Source organism: Pipistrellus hanaki (genome assembly GCF_964339955.1).
Source record: "Pipistrellus hanaki genome assembly, chromosome: 2".
NCBI lineage: Eukaryota > Metazoa > Chordata > Mammalia > Chiroptera > Vespertilionidae > Pipistrellus > Pipistrellus hanaki.
In genome coordinates this window covers 50366213-50383420 of record NC_140504.1, presented here as the reverse complement: position 1 = coordinate 50383420, position 17208 = coordinate 50366213, and the positions used below count along the sequence as shown (strand labels likewise).

The window sequence follows — 17208 nt, the reverse complement described above, 5'->3', positions numbered from 1 at the left end:
GTCCATTTCATCTAAGTTGTCAAATTTCTTTGGCATAAAGTTGTTCATTATATTCTCTATTATCCTTTTAATGTATGTAGGATCTGTAGTCATAACTCCTTTTTATTTCTGATATTTGTTTTCTGTAATTTATGTTCCTTTCCTTTACTCTTGGTCCATTAAACTAGAACTTAACAATTCTGTTGGTCATTTTACAAATAACTTTTGGCTTTAGTAATTTTCTCTCTACTTTGTTTGCTTTCTCTATATTAATTTGTTTTCTATTTTCTGCTCATCTTGGGTTTACTTCTTTCTTTAGTTTCTTGAGATAGTACCTTAAATCATTGATGTGAAACTTTTCTTCTATTTAAATATGAGTGTAAAGGTATAAGAACTGCTTTAGCTATTCTTTTTTTTTTTTTTTTTTTTTTAAATATATTTTATTGATTTTTTACAGAGAGGAAGGGAGAGGGATAGAGAGCTAGAAATGTCGATGACAGAGAAACATCAACCAGCTGCCTCCTGCACACCCCCTACCGGGGATGTGCCCGCAACCAATGTACATGCCCCTGACCGGAATCGAACCTGGGACCTTTCAGTCCGCAGTCCGATGCTCTACCACTGAGCCAAACCGGTTTCGGCTTAGCTATTCTTATATCTACAAATTTTGATATGATGCTTTTCATTATTTAAAAATATTTTCTAATTTCTCTTGTGATTTCTTTAACCATTAATTATTTAAAGAATAATTAATTTCCAAATATTTAGTTTTCCTAGGTATTTTATTGATTTCTAATTTAATTATGTTTGGGCTTGGTTGGTTGGAGTATAATCCCATACACCAAAAAGATTGCAGGTTCGATTCCTGGTCAGGGCACATAAATAGGTTGTGGGTTTGATCACCAACTGGTGTGCTTAAGGAGGCAACCAGCCTTTCTCTCTAAAATCAATATATATATATCTTCAGCTGAGAATTTATACATATAAAAGCCTAAGCAACTGTTACAACTGAACAATTGGAATGACTGGAACGACCAGTTGACCAGTCGCTATAAAGCTCACTGACCACCAGGGGGCAGACGCTCAATGCAGGAGCTGCCCCCTGATGGTCAGTGTGCTCCCACAGCGGGAGCAACACTCAGCTAGAAGCCAGGCTCACGGCTGGAGAGTGCGGCTGTGGTGGCGGGAACCTCTCCGGCCTCCATGGCACAGCTAAGGGCAGCCAGGTGAAGTGGCAAGCACCTGTGCCAAGCCAGGTGGCGCCGGGTCCAGCTCAAGCTACTCTCTGGCCAACTGCCGCTTTGCGCATTGTGGGAATACGGCCGAAACTAGCAGTCCAACATCCCCTGAGGGGTCCTGGATTGTGAGAAGGCATAGTCCAGGTTGAAGGATTCCAACTGGTGCATGAATCTGTGCACTGGGCCTCTAGTTAAAAATAATAAACAAATTTATTGAGACCTGTTTTTTGGCCCAGCAAGTATCTAAGTTGGTGAATATATCATGCATCCTTGAAAAGACTGTGTTCTGCAGTTATAGGATATACACTGAGTGGCCAGATTATTATGATCTCTGAACGCATAATAATATGGCCACTCAGTATATATATAATAAAAGGCTAATATGCAAATTGTGCCCTTGACCAGGAGTTCAACCAGCAGACAGGCTGACCAACTGCCCATGTCCCCTCCCCCTGGCCAGGCTGCCTGGGCCCCACCCATGCATGACTTCATGAACTGGGCCTCTAATATATATATCTACACTAATAAAAGAGAAACATGCAAATTTACCACACCTCTGCTATGCCCACCAACCAATTAGGAGCAAGTGTGCAAATTAACCCAACCAAGATGACAGTGGCCACGAAGCTGGAGCGAGCAGGAGGCTTGGGTTGCCCCAGGGATGGAGGAAGCCAACCTTCTCGCCCACCCTGGCTGGCCCTGGCCTCCACTCAAGGCTACAAAGTTTCAATTATAGAAGAGAAATAAAACCCAGATACTTGCTTCCAGCCGGCCCTGTCTTCTGCCCGAGGCGCTGAAGAAAAAGAAAAAGAAAAAGAAAAAGAAAAAGAAAAAGAAAAAGAAAAAGAAAAAGAAAAAGAAAAAGAAAAAGAAAAAGAAAAAGAAAAAGAAAAAAAGAGAAAGAGAAAGAGAAAGAGAAAGAGAAAGAGAAAGAGAAAGAAAAAGAAAAAGAAAAAGAAAAAGAAAAAGAAAAAGAAAAAGAAAAAGAAAAAGAAAAAGAAAAAAGGGGCCAGGAGCTTGGGTCACTGGTGGGTCAGGCCAGGATGGGATGGCAGTTGTGGGTGATCAGGCTGGTGGGGTTAAGCAGGCCAGCAGGGGGGCAGTTGGGGGCAAGCAGGCCAGTGGGGAGGAAAAGTGGGGGCAAGGCCAGCAGAGAGGTAATCAGGCTGGCAGGGGGAGCATTTGGTGGCGTGCAGGCTGGTGGTGGGGATAGTTGGGGGCGAGCAGGCTGGCAGGCAGAGTGGTTAGGGGAAATCAGGCAGGCAGGTGAGCAGCTGATGTCTGACTGCCTAAACTGGATGTCTGACTGCCAGTTTAGGCCCAATCCCTGTAAACTGCAGTAGGGCATCCTTTGAGGGGTCCCAGAATGAAGAGGGTGCAGAATGGGCTGAGGAACACACCCAGGGCCATTCACACACACACACACACACTGCGTGGCCAGCTTATAATGTGTGCAGAGATCATAATAATCTGGCCACTCAGTGTAGTGTTCTATAAATAAGAATTAGGTCAAGGTGATTGATAGTGTTGTTCAGATCATGTAGTTTTGCTGACTTTTTTGTCTAGTTGTCCAATCAGTTACTTTGAGAAGGGTGTTAAATACCCAACTGTAACTGTGGAATTGTTTCTCCTTTTAATTATGTCAATCAAAAGGCATAAGGTTGCTTCAGGTATTTTGAAGCTATATATTAGGTACATACACATTTATCATTTTTGTCTTTAAAATTTTATTTTTATTTTTAATTGATTAGGGTGATATTAAAAAAATCATATGGGTTTCAGGTGTACAATTATATAGTACCTCATCTGTATATTATATTGTGTGTTCACCACCCCAACTCAAGTCTCTTCCCATCACCACTTATCTCCCATGCCCTCTTCTACCTCCCCCACTCCCTTTTTGTTATGTCTTTCTAATGTAATCAACGTTTTTATCATTATGAAGTGTTGTGTTTTTTTTTATGTCTGCTAATACTCTTTGTCTTCACATCTATATGGCCACACCAGGTATAAATTGGCGTGATGATGACTTTTCTATTTTATCTTTTCATTGGCATCGATAGAACAACAAAGGACGGTCTAAATACTATAAATAGTTTTAAGTAAATAAAGTTACATTAAATCTTCTTTGCACTGTGTTTATACTAGTTCTCTATAAAACCCCTGACTTGGGTTTTTCCATGACCTCCTTCCACACACTCACACTCCAACCCCCTTCACTGAAGGCTGACTTTCCTCTGTTCTGGCACTTCCCATCTTGGTTACTAACTGTGTATCTTTCCTCTTCCAGGCCACTGAACTCAGAGCAGAGTCCGGGCCTCAGTCCTTTATGGCCCCAGTGGTTGGCACATACAGTAGGTGTTCAGCTCAGGTCTGCTGACTTAATGATGAGAGGGGTGTGGCAAAACAAGCAAACGAATAATGACCAACCGCATTTTCATTTCTTGAAGCCAGTCAGGCGGGAGTAAGGCTCCTAGCCTCCTGCCCATTGCAGCTCTTCCTGTAACAGCCAGGCCGAAGGGAAGCCTTTGCCCCTCCACGCTCTGCAGGTACCTTCTCCGACCTGAACTCTCCCCAACCGCAGAGCGGAGGGAAGAATGGTTATTCGGGACAGTGGCCAGTGCTGCCTCCTCTGCATCCCTTCCCCAGTCCCAGGATGGGCCCCTTTCCTGTGGGCTTGTTTCCTATGTGAACATCAATTCCTCAAGACTAAGGAGGCAGCACCCTTGGGAGAGGCCAGCAGCAGTCACCAGGTCCCTTTGTGCAGGGAGGCCCCTGCTGGTTAGAGCTGGTCTCTCCCCCAGGCCAGTGATAGCACGGAGCAGCCCTCAGATAGGAAAAATGCTGAAGCCGAAACCGGTTTGGTTCAGTGGATAGAGCGTCGGCCTGCGGACTGAAAGGTCTCGGGTTTGATTCCGGGCAAGGGCATGTATGTACCTTGGTTGCGGGCACATCCCCACTGGGGATGTGCAAGAGGCAGCTGATCGATGTTTCTCTCTCATTGATGTTTCTAACTCTCTATCCTCTCTTCCTCTCCGTAAAAAATCAATAAAATATATTTTTTTAAAAATAAAGAAAAGTGTTGAAGCTGTCTTGGACTTCTTAACATACAATTCCTAGTAGCCAGAAGAAAAGAATATATTTAAAACGTTAGCCCAGAGTTAATAGGGTGAAAGGGGGTGAGAAAGAGGACCTATGCAATATTTTCAACAATAAAGATTAAAAGAAAAAGAGCCAAGGCCGGTTTGGCTCAGTCTGTGGATTGAGGGGTCGATTCCAGGCAAGGGCATGTAGATTCTGGTCAAGGGCATGTACATTGGTTGTGGGCACATCCCTGCTGGAGGGTTTGCAGGGGGCGGCTGGTCAAAGTTTCTCTCTCATAGATGGTTCTAGCTCTCTATCACTCTCCCTTCCTCTCTGTAAAAAATCAATAAAATATACTTTAAAAAAAAAGAATTATAAAAAAAAGAAAAAGAAAAGAAAAAGAAAAAAACTTTAGCTGAGCCCTAGCCAGTGTGGCTCAGTTGGTTGGGCGCTGTCCTGTGCACCAAACGGGGGCAGGTTCAATTCCCATCAGAGCTCATACTCAGGTTGCAGGGTTGGTGCCCCATCGATGTTTCTCTCTCTCTTTCTTCCTCTTTCTGGAGATACAAATATGTAGCAACTGCTACAAACTCATTTCCCTGGCCAAACATTGAAAGGGTGTAGTTAAAACAAAACAAAGCACAAAAACAAACAGAAAAAGCTCTAGCTCTTGTCAGGGGGACAAACTGCAGCTTCTGGAAGCAGACATTCTCCTTCCTCACGCTCTGGGTCCTGCTTCTAGGAAGAAGTGGGATGTCAAGAGAGGGACGACAATAACAACAAAAAACAAAGAGAGGGACACGGTAAAACTATCCCCTTAAAGCAGGATTTCACTCCTGTCCAAGAGTGCAGTCCGATAACATGGGAGATTTCACTAGTAAATGTACTGTTTTTCAGAAGAATTTTAAGCTCATTAAATTTACTCCTTTATCTAAGAGATTCCTGAAGATTTAAAGAGAAAACTCAATGTCTTTCAAATGAACAGGGCAATAACACCACTAAAATATGAAATTCCTATTTCTCTCCATTCATAAACAGACAAAAGACATTATTGTTCTCTAGTTTTATTATTTTTCAATCTTCCCAACACATGAACTATAACTTGGTTTGAGATTTTTTTCAGTGCATTTCACAGCAAAAATGAACAAGGGGATCATTAAAATGGTTGTACATAAACCAATTATTTACAATTTGTTGAAAAATTTATTTTGCTGCTTCTGTCCTATTAACCCCTTCAATAAAACACAATTTATCAGAGCACAAAGCTTAAATTTCTAATGATGATGCAACAAATACAGCCACCTTCAATGGCTGGTGAATAACAGGTATACACTACACACACTGATTGGAAGACCACGTCGGAAGAAGAGTAAGGCACCACTCCTGGAAAATTAAGGTAGCCTGCAGTAACCAGTACTGAGCACCGTAAGTAGGTACTCAATAAATACTTGAATGAATGATGAAAGCTGTAATTAGCACTATCCTTTTAGTTGCCAGAAATTCTTTAACCTCAATAAAATACTTACTTAAAAAGATTTGTACCTGGATACAATTTCCTGATATCTTTTAATTTCGTGCTCTTTCTTCAGCATGAGTTTCCTTGAAAATAAAATAAAACCATACTGTACACGTTCTCAGTCACATATTTAACTTTTGAATTATTGACAAATATGAACAGTTGTTTTAAAATTTTGAGTGAACAGAGGTAAGATAAAGCATAATGATCCAGAGGGTAACACATAATACTGTATATTAACCTACAAGTGGAAAAAAGGTAAGGAAAAAAGTAACAGTTTTATTTCTTAATATCTGCTGTTCTTTAATGCCTCAGTTCTTGAGAAAGGCCAGAATCTCATCATATTGATATGAACACATTTAAAAAATTGTCTCTCAAGTGAAATATTTAATAAAACTAGGTATTGAAAAATGTTCTGAAATTTTTCAAGTCAATGTTGTTTTCAAGTATATTAAAATGCTCAGAAGAAAAAGTTCTCCATGGTTATAATTTGAATCAAAAGAGAGTTCCGACAGAGGTGGATAATGCATAAGATCCTGACACAAGCACACAGTCTCTTTGAAGGAATAGAATGCCTTGTTAGTACAACCTGGTTGATTTTTTAACACTGATTTCAGGCACAATGGCTTGAATCCACTTCTGGGTCGTCTTTCTCCTCCTCCTGGTTTATGGGTAATGAATACTTAAGTTATTGATAGAAAGCAAAGCAGAGACTCTGAAAGAGACTTCACTTTTCACTATAAAGAAATCAAAGTCATTGAGTTTTTCACTGTTGTGTTTATCTGCTGCCCCCATACAAAAACAGGGGATTCAACTTTAGCGTTAGGAACAGGAAGTAGTTAAAGATCAATCATCTAACAAGTCAGGTGAAAGGTTTTCAGATGATATTGCTCACGTCACATGGACAGGTTGGTGAGAGGTCCATAGTGCTTCTTCGACACTTTGGTCTCGCTGTAGTTCTATGGTGCCCTAATAGATACATTCATGTTTAGCTAGTTTCAGTCTGCAATCAGGAAGTAGGTCACTCAGTGCAATAACTCCATTCTGGGTTTGGGTAAACAGAAGAATTTCATTTGGTCGAGTCTTAGTGTGTGTCACTCTGCTGGCTGTGTTGTTGGAATTATTTTCCAAAGGGGTTTGTGATAAATCCAGCCATCTCCCTGAAACAAGTAGAATAATAAATTAAAGAACAATTCCTCTAAAATTTTCAGAAGCAGTGACCAAAACTAGAAGCAACACCTTCATTGAAATCGCATACTTTTCTCACATTTAAAAACAAGAGTTTCTGTAAAGGAAAAAGAAAACTCTCTGTGGTTAATTATGACATACAGCAATGCCTGTGGCTTGGCTAGGATTGGGTGAGAAATTCTGATCTAGGAGGATCTAGTTTGTGCCCTACGAACACTTTCTTTTGCAGAAGTCATCTGTGGTAATTCTGCCCATTTTGCCAAAATGCTCAGATTGAGGCTCACCCAGGGTGGCAGAAGCAGGTGGAGCATGAATAAATGGTCATGTTCTCTCCATCTCAACTGGCATCTCTAGTATCTAAGTATTGTTTTCTAGTTCTTTCCTGACTCAACCCCATTAGTTTCCCCTCGTTCCTGTGAATAGAAGGATACCATAAGGAGATAAAGCCAGAGACTGAACTAAAGACAGGAGAAGACCGAGTGAGGAAGAGAGAGCTGTAGCAAATGCATAATACTAGGGGGTAGCTGGGCAGAATAGAGGTCCCAAAAGCTATGAGTGGAGTTCAGTGTTTATGGGAGTAGATGTCAGCAGGATTTGAAACTCTGTCCTTAACCCCAACGTCTCTTTAAATTTATTTATATTTAAAAAATATTTTTATAGCCAAAACCGGTTTGGTTCAGTGGATAGAGCGTCAGCCTGAGGACTGAAAGGTCACAGGTTCGATTCTGGTCAAGAGCATGTACCCTGGTTGTGGGCACATCCCAAGTAGGGGGTATGCAAGAGGCAGCTGGTCGATGTTTCTCTCATTGTTGTTTCTAACTCTCTATCCCTCTCCCTCCTCTCTGTAAAAAAATCAATAAAATATATTTTTTATATTTATTCTACCTTGTTCCAAAAATGATTTAAGGCCACCAATTATTTGGCTTGTAGTGACAAGGACTTTCTCCTGACTAAACCTCATCTTGGCCTGCTGAGCCCAGTTTTAGCAAAAGCACATCCTGATAAACCAGTTTATCAAGAATCATCTCATTCTTTTTTATTTTTTTAAAGTAGAGCATTAAAAAAAAAAAATTTAAAAAAAAATATATATAGATTTCAGAGAGGGAGAGGGAGAGAGAAATCAAAACATCAATGATGAGAGAGAATAATTGATCATCTGTCTCCTGCAAGCCTACCCCCCCCCACCCCCGCCCCGCCCCGCCCCGGGGACTGAGCCCTCAACCTGAGCATGTGCCCTTGGCCAGAATCGAACCTGGGACCCTTTAGTTCATAGGCTGACACTCTATCCCTGAGCCAAACCAGCTAGTGCAAATCACCTTGTTCTAATAGCCAATCAAACTCCTCTTCTCTCATCCTTAATATCTACTCAAGTGCCTCTTTTTCCTCCCCTATCCATGATACCCAAACAAGTTCCTCTTAGTAATTTTCCATCCACTTCCTCGCCCTGCCCATTGGCTATAAATTCCCACCTGTTTTATATTCAGGGTTGAGTTCAGTCTCTCTACTCTATTGCAATAGTCTTGAATAAAGTCTTCCTTGCCATTTTTAATGTATCAGAATAATTTTTCTTTAACAGCAGCAGCCATTAGGTTGTTTATTAGAGCAAATCACCTGGTTGTTATCCTCACCACCTATATTTGTCTTTGAAAAAGACATGGCTACCTAACTACATTACAGAAGGCTAGGTTTAGAAATTAAGACATGCCATCTGAACATCCATCTCATTTTACAGGTGAAGAAACAGGCTCTGAGGCACATGTGTCAAACACAAGGCCCGCGGGCCAAATCCAGCCCGCCAGGCCTTGCAATGTGGCCCGCACCGCGCTGTCATCACTGCACTCCGCTGTCAGTTTATGACATTGTCAGTTTATGACTGTTCAGTAAACCATTCGGCCCGCGATTTAGGCTGGATTTTAGATTTTGGCCCCTTCTCTGATTGAGTTCGACACCCCTACTCTGAGGAGTGGAATGAACTGCCCGGCTTTACCAAGGAAGGAGAGTGCTTTTCAATGCAGCTTCCATATATTTACCCACATTTTACAACGAGGAAAGTGCGGGTCTAAGTGGTAAATAAACTATCCAAGTGAGAGCTGGGGCTCACACTTAGTCCGTCTGACTCTAATGTGGTCTACTGTACTATAATAGCCATCCTGCTTACTTTTATATACAACTTAAGAAATGTTAAACATTCACTTGAGAGGACACAAGTAATAGATCCTGCTGGACATGTAAAATAAAAAGGAATGGAAGACGTCATACATTAAATGTCAGTGAGAAATAGTCAGGAAAAGAAGGTGGGTATAATGAAATGATTCTAGAACCACTTTAAGTTCCTCTGTACTTTCTAAGGTTACCCTATCTTCCTCTTATACCAACCGACTCTATTCTTTACTCTAATTAAGATCAACTCCTCCCTGGTCTATAACCAGTCTGAGAGCAACAAGGAAAGTACAGAACAAGCAGAAAAGCCCTTGCTTCCTTCTCAGGCTTTATGAAACGTCTAAATGGCGTGCTTAACGTTCTATTAGGACCACAGAGGGAACAAAATCAACTTTCAATAGCAAAGGGCCATACACATATGATACTTCTTACAAAGGGCCATACACAAGGACAACAGCTCCAAATCTGCTATGAACTGTGTGGTACCAAACAACTTCAGCTAGTTGCCATCATCAGCCTCATTTGTACCCACAGTGCTATTCAGATGTGACGGCACACATTATGGTCCAGCTGCACAGAGAATGCAACCTGGCTGTCCATGGGCTTAGGGAATTTACATGACACAAATCGAACCTTTCTGCTGTATACTGTGCCATGGCACAACATGTAGGAAGCCCTGCTAATACCATACCGCCCAAAGGGGCCCAAACCGAGTCAGCATCTCTAATCTACAGTGTTATTACAGCAATTTCAACCTTTTTCATCTCATGGTACACACAAACGAATTACTACAATTCTGCAGCACCAAAAATGTCTTTGCCATTCTGACAAAAAACAAACAAAAATACCAGTTATAATTTTGATTGATTTACAATGATAATCATAATAACTACTTACCCTTTTTTGCTCCAAAGTGATTTTAAAAAAATATATATATTTTAAATAAAAAATATATTTTATTTATTTTGTACAGAGAGGAAGGGAGAGAGATAGAGTTAGAAACATCAATGAGAGAGTCATCGATCAAGGCCTCTTGCACACCCCCTACTGGGGATGTGCCCACAACCAAGGTACATGCCCTTGACCAGAATCGAACTCGGGACCCTTCAACCCCCAAGCCGACGCTCTATCCCAGGGGTCCTCAAACTTTTTAAAGTGGGGGCCAGATCACAGTCCCTCAGAGAGCTGGAGGGCCGGACTATATGAACTACTAATTCCTACTGTAACACCTCGGCTGCGCTCACTGCCCAAAAAACCTGGCGGGCCGGATCAGACTCCTCTGCGGGCCGCATGTGGCCCGCGGGCCGGAGTTTGAAGACCCCTGCACTGGTTTCAGCTCCAAAGTGACTTTTTTAAAAAAATCAAGTGTCTATGCTTGTATATAAATAGGATTTCAGGTATTAAGAATTAACCAATCAGAGATAACCTTATTATGTGACATAACCAGTAAGATGCAACTATATTATATGATCTATATATTTATGTTTCAAGACACTGTTTGTGTTGGCTATTGTCATTATTTTAATTGACAATCTAAAGGAAAAGGGGTCAGTGTCCCTGACTAAATAGGCAGGTACTGCATGTTTTAAAAGTTTTTGCAGCCCACCAATTGAAAATCACGATTCATACTATCAGGTAGTAACTTATACTATTTTATTGGATAATCACCATATCTTGCCATCACTTTCTACATTTGTCTATCCAACACAGCAAAATGAAATAAAAGATTTAAGTGATAGTCTCTTAATTATATCTGTCAAATAAAGAATTGAGCCCTGGCCAATTTGGTACAATGGTTAGGGTGTCGGCCTGTGATTAAGGGCACATACCTTGGTTGCAGGTTTCCCAGGCCCCATGAGGGGGGGGGGGGTGAATGTGTGTGCAGGAGGCAACCAATTAATTTATCTCTCTCCCGTCAATGTTTCTCTCACTCTTTCCCCCTCCTCCCTCCTTCCTACTCTCTCTGGAAATCAATGGAAAGGATATCTAGAGGATAATTTTTTTTTAAAAAGAATTATTGAGAAGAATCAAGTATATATGCAAGAAACAAGGAGTCTATATTTTAAAATGCCAATGATTGTGTCTTTCTTTTTAGCCCCCGAGTTCATTTTTAATGATTTACAGCAGTCCTGCCTTATAAATTTTTCTCTCTAGAATCCATTTCTGGTACATCTGCTTTCTTAATGAGCTTGAAATGAAATAAAAGTCCAAGGTTACCAGACTAGAATTTGAATAGTAATTAAAGGATTAATTCTTTTTTTAAAAAAAAATATTTTATTGATTTTTTATAGAGAGGAAGGGAAAGGGATAGAGAGCTAGAAACATCGATGAGAGAGAAATATCAACCAGCTGCCTCCTGCACACCCTCTACCGGGGATGTAGCCGCCAACCAAGGTACATGTCTTTGACCGGAAATGAACCTTGGACCTCTGAGTCCGCAGGTCGACGCTCTATCCACTGAGCTAAACCAGTTTCAGCGAGGGGTTTATTCCTTTATATAAAAACGCAGAGATATAAAATACTTTCCCTTTTTATTTCTATCCATGAAACGGTATTTATATTAGATATCCAAAGATTAGAAAATGAAATTAATGAAACTACTATAACAAACTATGAGATTTTGAGCAATAACTATGTAAAAATCACATTCAAATTACGTTTTCCAGATTCTTTTTCTTTCTTTTTTTTTTTTTAATATTTTTATTGATTTTTAACAGAAAGAAAGAGAGAGAGATGGAGAGCTAGAAACGTCGATGAGAGAGAAACATCGACCAACTGCCTCTTGCACACCCCCTACCGGGGATGTGCCCGCAACCAAGGTACATGCCCTTGACCGGAATCGAACCCGGGACCCTTCAGTCCCGCAGACCGACGTTCTACCACTGAGCCAAACCGGTTTCAGCTCCAGATTCTTTAAAAAAAATATATATTTTATTGATTTTTGACAGAGAGGAAGGGAGAGGGATAGAGAGCTAGAAACATCGATGAGAGAGAAACATTGACCAGCTGCCTCCTGCACACCCCCTACTGGGGATGTGCCCACAACCAATGAATATGCCCTTGACCGGAATTGAACCCGGGACCTTTCAGTCCGCAGACCAACGCTCTATCCACGGAGCCAAACCGGTATCGGCTACTTTTTCCAGATTCTATCCTTATGGACCAACATTAAAATCAATGTGTGTCCTTAGACTTGGCTATAGATAAGAAAACTTTTCTTGATATCAGATCTGGTTCGTTATTCACCTTTCTGAGTCCTACCAGAAAGTAATAAACAAAACAAAATCTTTAAATTTAGAAAAGACTTCAGATATCATTTAGTCTAACTGTAAACAGTGCATTATACTATTCTCTTGTATAGGACTAGGGGTGGAGATCACATTACCATAAAATCACTCTTTACCAGATTTTAAAAAATTGTTATATAATGTGTTAACGTTAAACTCAAAATGTGCTTCCTGGTAGTTTGGGCTTAGCTCAAGTCTGCTGTTAAAATTGATTAAAAGGTTCAATGAGAGATCAGCCAAGGTGGTTCAGTGGTTGAGCATGGACCTATGAACCAGTTCACTGGTTCGATTCCCAGTCAGGGCACATACCTAGGTTGTGGGCTCGATCACTAGTGGGGGCATACCGGAAGCAGCCAATCAATGATTCTCATCATTGATATTTCTGACTCTCTCTCCCTTTCCCTTCTTCTATGAAATCAATAAAAATATATGTAAAAAAAAAAAGTTCTATGTGATATATTTGAAAATGATAATGAATGGCCCTTATTTTCTATTTTTTAGGCTAAATATCCACTTCGTTATTTTTTCCTCAAATGCTGCAAAAATTCTAGTCACTTCACTATCCCTTGTGTAGCCAATTAAGTTTCTCATGTCTCCTTAAAACGTGGTCTCTGGACCCTAGCGTAATTGGCGTAGTTGGTTGGGCATCATCCGTGCCCAAAGGGGTTGTCAGTTTGATCCCAGATAGGAGGTGTGCTGGAGATAACAAGATAACAGTTTGATCTCTCTCTCTCTCTCTCTCCCTCTCTCTCTCTCTCTCTCTCTCTCTCTCTCTCTCTCTCTCTCTCTCTCTCCCTCCCCAACCCCCTTCCTCTCTAGGAATGCTTAAGCTGGCTATTTTCAGAAATGGAGGTGTGTAATAACAGTCAAGAAAGCTTAGTAAGTTGAAGTTCCCACTAAGCAGACAAGTTTTGGTGGGAAGTCAGGGAGAACACACCTCTTTAATAAAGTACTTGGTTTTCCAGGGTGTGCCCGTTTCAGTCCGATGCCTTTCTTCAGCCCTCTGGCGCTCTTCCAGGGTGCGCTTATGCTCTGTGGCCTTATCAATTTCAGATTCCCTCAGAGCCTCTGTCACATTTTTCCACAATCGCCTGAAATCAGAAAACCACACATTTCACAAACATTCTTAAACAAAGATAGTAAAGAGAACTGATACTCTCAAAATTAACAACAATTTAAAAAAATTACATTTCCTAAATCAGATGTATAATTTCATGCTTATGAGTTATAAGAATACTGATATCACATTGCTGATGTTAATGTCCTGTTATCAATTTTTTGCAGAATATCCATGCTATTTTCCATGTTGCCTGAACTAATTTATATTCTTACCAACAGTGTAGTGTCCCTCCCCCATTCCCCGGCCGTGGATTCCACATACAAATGATATCATACAGTATTTGTCTTTGTGTGGTTTATTTCACGTAGCATAATGCCCTCAAGATCCAACCATGTTGTCACAAATGGCAGGATTTCCTTCATTTTTTTTATGTCTGAATACTATTTCCTTATATATATGTACACACACACACACACACACACACACACACAAATACACACACTTCTCTATTTATCCATTGATGAACACTTAGGTTTTTTCCTTTTAAATTTTACTATTTGCAACAAATAGTTTCAAATTTTTTCTGTGAAGTGCCATATTTGCATTCTTCATTTGTAAGAAAAATCTAATAGTGAAATTAGAACAGCTACTGTTTGTCAACCAGTCTTTTAAGCAAAATTGGCATTTCATAAGGAGTAACTTGCTTGTAACTCAGAACAACTGCACAAATGCTTTCCCTCCAGGTAACCAACCACTGTCCTTCAGGATCCAGCACAAGTGGTTTATGCCTATTCCCAATGTGTCATGCAGAACATAAAAAAGATTTCTTTTGTAAGAAACTAGCATTTTACAAATTGTAAGTACATAGTAGTGAAGAATCCAATGACTACTTGTCCAGTTTGGTGCCATTGCCTTGATCAGTGTTATGCCCAGCAGTGTTCCCTACCATTGCTTTGGCATCACCAAAGCAAGTGGCAGCAGAGTGAAATAGGTAAATAACATCTTGTCATTATTATGAAAAAGAAGAAGAAGAAAAAAGAAATTGGAGATACTCTCAAGAGATCTCAAGGATCCAAGGATCTGCAGACCAAACTTGGAGAACCTTTTCTTTAAGATAAATACCTAGAAAAATTTTTTACTTCAATTACTACTGTTTCATTTTTTTGACCCAACCCCAGTCTTTGGTTAATGGGTATTTAATCCCTTTTCTCATCTACTTATGTGATATAACTTAATATACTTAACTAGAGGCCTGGAGCACAAAATTCACGCAAGGGGTTCGGCCCTCACAGCCGCAGAGGCTTGCCGAGGCCCATGCAGCCGCGGCTTAGTCTGGAAGGTCGTTCGGCTGTCCGGCCTAATTAGCATATTATGCTATTATTATTATTATAGATGCTTTCCTGTGTTTTCTTTATTCATTTAAAATTGATACAGTAATACTTCCACATGATACAAAATGCAAGCAAGGGTGATCTCTTTCCTATCTCAGACCCCTGCACTCCTTTTAAAAAGTAACCACTGTTGACACATTTTGGAGGCTGTACCTTATTAACACATTTAGATCCATGTCACTTACTTTTAAAGGCCTATGATATACACTGCCAAAATACTCTTTGGAAGGCTGTTCTAATTTACCTCCTAACCTGCTGTATGAAAATGTCTATGTGCTCACACTTTCCCCCTCAAAAGGTCATTGTTTTAAAAACTAATTTGCCTTACTGTTTAATTTACATTTCTTTCAATTCTCATTACACTGAACATTTGTTTCATTTTCTTAATGGGCATTTTCCCTGCTATTTTTTGAGCTACCTCTTACCTCTCTCTGTTCTTTGCCCATTTTTCTACTTGGGGGGTATCTGTGTTTTATTAATAACTAGAGGCCCGATGCACGGAATTCGTGCAAGAGTAGGCCTTCCTTCCCCGGACTGCTGGCACCAGCTCCCCCTTGCAGCCCCGGTTTCGTCCGGAAGGATGTCTGGTCTAATGGCATATTATGCTTTTATTATTACAGATGTATAAGAGTTTCTATGGTAAGGGCAGCAGTAATACTTTCTGTTAAATGTTAATATTTTGCCCAGTTTAGCAATAAGTTTGACTTTTACTAAAATGTGACTGTGTATCATATAATGCCATAGCTGGTAAGAGCTTTAAGAGCGCCAGATCAGACCAAACTCTTTGAATTTACAGATGAGGAAACTGATGTAAACTGGTGAAGTGACTTGTCCAAGGTGGTTATTCAGTAAAAAGGCTTAGATTAGGATCCAGAGCTTCTGACTCTTTCCTGGGTGGAAGCACAGATAACATACCTGGATTCAAATGGGTCCTGCTTCTCCAGAGGTCTTACTCTCTTCTTCGTCACTGCCAGTTTAGTCAGGTCCACATTCTTTGTTTCTCCATTGCTGTAGGTGAACTCAAGAACGCTATTCCACTCCCCTTGCACTTTGCACACCACAGTGTTGCTACTATTGTGCTTTACTTCACCGGTAACCCTAGAAGCAGGCAGAAAAGAGATTTGTGCTTTTTCTTCAGATTCTGAAACCCAAGAACGTACTCTGGGAATTCTTTAAATTAGTTATACAGCTCACTTCAATGTCAGTGCCAAAGTCACTCTGTAAATCCATAGTAGCTTCATAGTAAATTTTTTTTTTAATTGATTTTATACAGAGAGGAAGGGAGAGAGATAGAGAGTTAGAAACATCGATGAGAGAGAATCTTCGATCAGCTGCCTCTTGCACACCCCCTACTGGGGATATGCCCGCAACCAAGGTACATGCCCTTGACCGGAATCGAACCCGGGTCCCTTCAGTCCCCAAGCCGACGCTCTATCCATTGAGCCAAACCGGTCCCGGCCATAGTAACTTTTTCAAATAACATCAACTTTAATCTGTAGAAAAAACTCTGGGAATCAAAGTAGAAACTTAATTATCATAAATAATTACGGAGTGTGATCTTTAAAAATGCTTGCTACAAGCAAAATTAGTATTATAATATTAAAATTAAAAAGGAAGACAAAAAATATTAAAATTTATATTTTTATCTCAGTTGGAAAAGGTTATAATAAATAACCTATTTAACTTTTTAAAAACTAGTCTTACTAGTAAAAGTTTGGAGTCTCTTTTGAAGTTCTGGCTATATCAATTCTGTATAAAATCACATAAGCCTAATTTTAAATTAAATATAGAAACCAGACAAATCATTAAGAGAAACAGCCCTAGCCAGTGTGACTCACTGGATAGAGTGTCGGGCTGTGGACTGAAGAGTCCCGGGTTCAATTCCAGTCAAGGGCACATGCCCAGGTTTAGGGCTTGATCCCCAGTAGGGAGTGTGCAGGAGGCAGCTGATCAATGGTTCTTTCTCATTGATGTTTCTTTTGAAAAAATATATATTTTATTGATTTTTCACAGAGAGGAAGGGAGAGAGATAGAGAGCTAAAAACATCAATGAGAAAGAGACATTGACCAGCTGCCTCCTGCACACCCCCAACTGGGGACGTGCCCACAACCAATGTACATGCCATTGACTGGAATCAAACCTGGGACCTTTCAGTCCGCAGACCGATGCTCTATCCACTGAGCCAAACTGGTTTTGGCCCAACTTCTGATCTTCCCTTACCACCTTCCTGCCCTCAACCCAATTTTTGCCAGCTACCAGGTTAATCCTTTTAAAAATACAGATTTAAAATATACCACTTCGAGA

At 40.4% G+C, this 17208-nt stretch overlaps 1 protein-coding gene across 2 annotated transcripts in view; it reads right to left on the bottom strand.

Annotated features, from left to right (window-relative positions):
- Positions 1 to 5349: 5349 nt before the first annotated feature.
- OSBPL11 (oxysterol binding protein like 11) overlaps positions 5350 to 17208 on the bottom strand; it is an 81297-nt gene continuing 69438 nt past the window's right edge. For both annotated transcript variants that reach the window (XM_084871609.1, XM_084871610.1), the window contains 3 exons: positions 15819 to 16001; positions 13390 to 13543; positions 5350 to 6977 (listed from right to left, as the gene is read on the bottom strand). In XM_084871609.1, coding sequence (XP_084727735.1) covers positions 6912 to 6977; positions 13390 to 13543; positions 15819 to 16001 — 403 coding nt within the window. In that variant the 3' untranslated portion in view covers positions 5350 to 6911. The remainder of the gene's footprint in view (positions 6978 to 13389; positions 13544 to 15818; positions 16002 to 17208) is intronic.